This window comes from Callorhinchus milii, unplaced genomic scaffold (genome assembly GCF_018977255.1).
Source record: "Callorhinchus milii isolate IMCB2004 unplaced genomic scaffold, IMCB_Cmil_1.0 Scaffold3, whole genome shotgun sequence".
Taxonomy (NCBI): domain Eukaryota; kingdom Metazoa; phylum Chordata; class Chondrichthyes; order Chimaeriformes; family Callorhinchidae; genus Callorhinchus; species Callorhinchus milii.
Window position 1 is genome coordinate 95,284,359 of NW_024704744.1, and position 6,558 is coordinate 95,290,916.

The window sequence follows — 6,558 nt, forward strand, 5'->3', positions numbered from 1 at the left end:
GTTGTGTTGAGATTTATTCCAGATAACCCCTATCCGGGGGACCGGAGTGGTGAAAGCCTTTACGTTGTGCCGGTGGATTGGCACAGCTGACAGTGATTGACGGCGAGTCCATGGTAACGCCACCGCCACACCGTCGAGACCAATAGAAAAAGCGATGAAAAAAAAATACAGCTCTCCACACAGTTATTTTTTTTTTGGGAGGTGGGGGGGGGAGGGGGAGGGGGAGGGGGGGGGGGATATAATATGAGGCAGTGGGTGACATGAGTCGATTTCGTTGCATCTGACACGTTTTTGTGTGTGTGCGTGTGTATGTGCGTGTATGTGTATGTGTATGTGCACGCGTGTGAGTGTGTGCGCGTGTGTGTGTGTGTGTGTGTGTGTGTGTGTGTGCGCGTAAGTAAGTCAGTCAGTCAGTGAGTGAGTGAGTGAGTGAGTGAGTGAGTGTGTGCGTGTTGGGATTTTTTTTTTCTTCTTCTTCTTCTTCTTCTTCTTCTTCCCCTGGTGCGGATCATCCCGGGATAAGTCCATGGTGTTCCGCTCCCAACTGGAGCTGTACAGCGCCGCCCTGCCCTTCCTGCCCAACTCGGCCGATCGCGCATTCCTCCTGCTGGCCAGCTCCCGGCCCCAGGAAGAGCCGTCAATGTTCCAGCTACCGACCATCAACTTCACCCCGGAGCAAGTGGCCAGCGTGTGCGAGACGCTGGAGGAGACGGGGGACATCGAGCGCTTGGGCCGCTTCCTCTGGTCCTTACCCGTGGCGCCGGGCGCCTGCGAGGCCATCAACAAGCACGAGTCCATCCTCCGAGCCCGAGCCGTGGTGGCTTTCCACACGGGCAACTTCCGCGACCTGTACCACATCCTGGAGAACCACAAGTTCACCAAGGAGTCGCACGGCAAACTGCAGGCGATGTGGCTGGAAGCCCACTACCAGGAGGCCGAGAAGTTGCGCGGACGTCCCCTGGGGCCGGTCGACAAGTACCGGGTCCGCAAGAAGTTCCCGCTGCCCCGCACCATCTGGGACGGCGAGCAGAAGACGCACTGTTTCAAGGAGAGGACGCGCAGTTTGCTGCGGGAGTGGTACTTGCAGGACCCCTACCCCAACCCGTCCAAGAAAAGGGAACTGGCCCAAGCCACCGGCCTGACCCCCACCCAAGTGGGCAATTGGTTTAAAAACCGCAGGCAGAGAGACAGGGCAGCAGCCGCCAAAAACAGGTCAGTCACTTTTCTTTTTTTTTCTCTCTCTCTCTCTCTCTCTCTCTCTCTCTCCCTCTCTCTCTCTCTCTCTCTCTCGTTGCGTGTTGTGTGTGTGTGTGTGTCTCTCTCTCGCGTGTGTGTTGTTTTCTTCCCTCTATCCCACCACTCGAGGTTTGTTTCTTCTTTCCACGCCACCACTCACTCACTCACTCACTCACTCACTCACTCACTCACTCACCCACTCCCTCCCCGTTTCAGGCGGTTCAATCGTTGAGCACTTTCTTAAAACAATGTTCCAGACCCCCCTCACCCCCCACCACCCCCCACCACCCCCAACCCCCCAACCGCACAGACGCCTCTCTGCTCTCATCCGTACGAGTTCGGCGTGAAGTCAGTAAAGCAAAGCCCCAACACAAATAAAATAAAATAAAGGGGTAACGGTGATAACGACACGAACGATGACACGAAAGGTGGTGGGAATGCATTTTCCAAGTTGGTAAAGTTTGCAATCAACACACATTTTCGTCTTGTTGATAATTGGAGTGGAATTGTATCACCACCACCACCACCACCACCACACACCACACACGCATTAAATTTTTTTTGGGGGGAAAAGTGAAACTTTTTTTTAAAAAAAACAGTCCATTGAATAGAAAGCAATGGTCCGACATTGAGCAGAGATAAGTATGAGTTCGCGAGTAAACAATACAATGTGCACAGCTGTAAAAGAGGGTTTGCAGATAAACCAAGTGGAAAGTCTCGGGTTTTAATAGCCGAGTGCAACTACGGACAGCAATTGGCAATTTTACCAAACAATAAATGCAATAGGCTCCCGAGTTCGTGGTGGGAAATATTAACAGATCGAAGGGAGCAATGTTGTTAAAGTCAGGCTGTTAATACCTTCTAATAGTTACTCTAAACAGCTGAAGGAGACGTTACTTCTCTGCGGTGAAATATAACGTGGTTTTTAATAGTTGGAGAAAATCCAACACAAATAATTGCTGTGTTTAGAAAGCAGAAACATATTTTAAGCGTCTGACTGATGCCAATATTGTCGCTCGCCACGAACGTTAAATGGTCGCCCGATTCCTTATACTTTTACTTTGACACAGTAATTTAATTAACGTTGGGGGAACAAGACGAAACTACCGTGTAATGGGGATTTTTTTTTCGACGTCTGAGGAGCAGGCGATAATTTCGACTGAAGTCAGTTGGACACAGAGGCAGATTGTGTGGCCTCGGCTAAAGCAAAAAAAGGATTCTGAAACACATTACGGTGCAATATATTGAGTGAGAATCAGGCGGACGGTGCATTTGTGCAGTTCGACTTATCATAACATTGCTGCATGTGTTTAAAATATATTCTTCACTGAATGGCAATGATAATAGAGCAGAGAGTATGTGGTGTGTGGCGTTTGGTAACTCACACCGGGCTCTCCCAGTTTTGACTGTTGACAGTCACAACACTTAACGATAATTCCTATTTTCCATGTCCTCCCACCACCCCCCCCCCCCCCCCCAAAAAAAAAAAGTTACTAGAAAATCACTCGCGTTTAAATGTAGTTCAAGGCAGAAAAAGAGGACTTGGCGGGTATTCAAACCAACACAATACACTTGCTTGCTCTGGAAGCGATGGCAATGTCTCTTCATCCAAAATAAACACGTTGGATTTGCCTTGCTAACCTCCACAGACCTTCTAAAACATTTCTAGGCTGGCATTAGAAATATTAACACTGCTCCACTGTAGCTTATAGCCCAAATCAACAGCGGATCGGAGCATAATCCTGAAACAACCTTCGCCCAAATGGCTTTGAGTGCTTTTTTTTAAAAAAAATTACACCTCGACAGAGAAACACATCGAGAACTTTTTCATTTGTTTTAAGGTTTGCAAAAGGCGTGCGTTAAAAAAAAAATGCTTCGGGGGTGGGGGGAGCAGCGATGCTTCAAAGTCCGCGTTACATTTCCAAGTCACAAGAAGGGAGTTTTTCACTCGACCCCTTCGCTGCAGCGTTTGGAAAACAGCTCTCGAAATTAACGCGAACAAACCGCGATGCAAAACAAATTAAAAAAAAAAAAATGCCGCGGTGCCCAACATTTACATTCAGCACCAAGTCATTGCGTTCGAGAAGCGAACAGGGGAGGGGGGGGGGGGGGGGGGTAAAAAAAAGAAAAGAAAAACTCGTCGCGTTGTGCGTGTTCAGATTTATCCAAACACAACCGTGTCAGTGCGTGGCCTGTGTGGTGTCTCTCTCACACACACACACACACACACGGCTTTAAAATAACTTTGCCACTGTGTTCTTTCTTCTCTTTATTTTTTTGTGGTGGTGGTGGTGATGGTGGTGGTGGTGTGTTCTTTCAAGCTTTTTTTTTGGGTGGGGAGGGGGTGGGTGGTGGGTGGGTGTGAGAGGGAACATTCGTTGCTTACGCTCTTTATTTATTATTTTCTCTCTCTCTCTCTCTCTCCCTCTCTCTCTGTGTGTGTGTGTGTGTGTGTGTCCCGGCTTAGGCTGCAGCATCAGGCGGTAGGGCAGAGCGGGGTGTGCTCACTGTCGGAGCCGGGTTGCCCTGCTCACAGCTCGGCAGAGTCGCCGTCCACAGCCGCCAGTCCCACCACCAGCGTATCGAGCCTGACCGAGAGAGCCGAGACAGCCACGTCCATCCTATCGGTAACCTCTAGCGACAGTGAATGTGATGTATGATATCTATATATATATATATATATAAACACACGCACACACACACACACACACATACATCAATATATATATATATTATATATATATATATCACACACACACACACACCCACACAACAAAAAAAAACTCTTAAAACGTTCACAACGGGAAATGGACCTGAAAACTAAAGACGTTTATGGATAATGAAAAAGAGGAAAGGAAAACAAAACAAAACAAAACAAAAAACATTGGAGAAGAGGAGGAAAAAAAAACAAACCACCCCCACCCCCCCACACACACACGCACGCGAAAGTGACTGTTCAAAACGAACAAGCAAAGCAAGCTAGGAACAAGCACGTCTTTATTCCAACGCTTTCCATGGAGGGACCCGACTTGCATGATGTATTTTGTATCTGGGGAAATAATACTCCACGTTAATATTTTTTACAAGGAACTGCAACGAAGAGGGAAATGACACCATCTTCGTCGCATTTGTTGCTCTCTCGATAGTCCCGAAACCAAGCTGCAATCGTTTTTTTCTCTCTCTCTCTCTCTCTCTCTTTCTCTCTTCCTCTCTTTCTCTTCCTCTCTCTCTCTCTCTCTCTCTCTCTCTGTTTTCGCAGACAATCATTTTTCGTGAGCACCTTTTGTTTTTCTACACTTCTGTTACTGCCTGTGTGGGTACTGGTTATGTGAAAGAATAGTTATGAGACTGTAACAGATTTTTATTTTTTATTTCAAATTTTTATATGAATTATGTATATCTAAAGTAATGACGCGATCATTCTCCCAGTTTGTAATATATGTGTAGAAATGCCTGTATATATAATGATATTGCTCTTTTTTTCTCCTCTTGCCCCCCACCCCCCCCCCCACACCCCTTTTCTTCCTTTCTATCAAGCTATCTATCTATTTATCTCTTTATCTATCTACCCCTCTACCACAGACTATGTGTTCTTGCATATTGTGTCAAACGTCTGACAAAAGTGCTAGGTTCTTTAAGAAAAAAAATGGGAGAGTGGGAGGGAAGGAGGGAGGGAGGGAAGGAGGGAGGGGGGAGATATCCAGTTTAGACAAATCTGGTTCGGTATCGTTTTATGCAAAGTGCTATTTTGAGTATCTTCAGCAATTATGAAGCTCTATTATCTCCCGAGTTCGTGTAGGGCGCTTATTTGTCAATGTTTTCTTCGACTGCGTGTTTATCTATATGTAAAAAAAAACAACAAACCTTTCTAAATCAAAATATAGTATTCCGTTTTCTTATACCAGCTGGCTTATTGTGTCTTTCTCTACAAAGTTATTTCCAATTACTCCACATGCTTCTTTATATATATATATATGTATATATCATATATATATATATATATATTACACATTTCACACTGAAACTTCATCCGGCAAAAGCCGAGGTTCAACAGAAAATATTCGTGTTGTTAAAAAAAAAGCGGATACTTGCGATCTCATCTTTTTTAAGTGTGGATTTTAAATATATTGTATGCAATTTACACGCGTTAACCGAACATTTGAGAGAGGGGGGAAAAAAAAACAAGCACTTTAGTCGGAGCTTTCCATTGCCCACAAAAAGCAACACTTTGGGGCGTCGGTTGTTAAGATGATCGCGTTCCGAGTGTTATCATCGTAAAAGCAAGTTTTTTTTTTAAAAAAAGAGAGAGACAAATTGTACCAAAATGGGGTTTGAGACACTAACTTCCCCCTTATTTATGGCGGCAAATGAAAACAGTAAATACGGGGAGCGCCATTTAATCAGCTAATCATATTACAGCGCCTCCCCATGAATCCTAAGTTCATTGTGAAGTGTTGAAAGAAGCTTTTATTTGCACGACTAACAGTGCACCGCCAGCACCTTTGCACTAACGTCGTCCGTTGCCCCTCGGGCTGCTAATTCAGGCGTGAATTTAAAAAAATAGAACTGAGCCCTGAACTTGTTTTCACTTGTGAAGTTTTTTTTTGTTTGGTGGTGAAATCTATCCCTTATTCGCTTTGCTAAACGATTGAGAAATTCCGCGGCGAGTTCTCTCTCTCTCCCCCCCCCCCCCCCCCCCCCCCCCCCCTCTCTCTCTCTCTCTCTCTCTCTCCCTTTCTCTCTCTCTTCCTCCCCCCCCCCCCCACTCCCCCCACCCCGACTTGGAGGGGAGAATTTAGTTCACTGACTGCAGGAAACCCTATCGGGGCGACCCAGATGGCAATTCAACACAGTTTTCCTTGAGATATTAATTATTGATCAAGGATCAGTACGTAGTTTTGCTTGACGTTGGTGGAGGTGGTGGGGTGGAGTGGGGGGAGTGATAAAGTTAGCAACCAAATATAAAGGGGGGGGGGGGAATAAAAAAATACGCTGATATAGAGACGCAGCCAGGACATCATTGGGGAGGTTTCAAACCAAGGAGCCTTTCAAACTTTCCAAGCGTGTGATCATCTTTAGTGGTGAGCTCCAGTCTGACCACCTTTCCTTGTGACCCCTCACAGTAACTGCGATGGGGTTTTCTGTTTGCGCCCCATGGACACAATTATTATTCCCGGGAGGAAGAAGAAGAAAAAAAAAGAGAGAGAGATAAAAGCCATGTGTTAGTTTGGAACGAGGATGGATTTCACTTTCTTGTATAAAGTTTTCCTTTTGTTAAAAAAAAACAACCACCCCCCCCCCATCACCCACCCCACAAAATCC

At 46.0% G+C, this 6,558-nt stretch overlaps 1 protein-coding gene across 1 annotated transcript; it reads left to right on the forward strand.

Annotated features, from left to right (window-relative positions):
• Positions 1-510: 510 nt before the first annotated feature.
• On the forward strand, positions 511-3,921 carry six3a (SIX homeobox 3a). Its single transcript, XM_042333456.1, has 2 exons — positions 511-1,212; positions 3,704-3,921. Exons 1-2 carry the CDS (start codon positions 527-529, stop codon positions 3,894-3,896), a joined length of 879 nt encoding a protein of 292 aa, XP_042189390.1. The 5' UTR covers positions 511-526; the 3' UTR covers positions 3,897-3,921.
• The last annotated feature ends 2,637 nt before the right edge of the window (positions 3,922-6,558 follow it).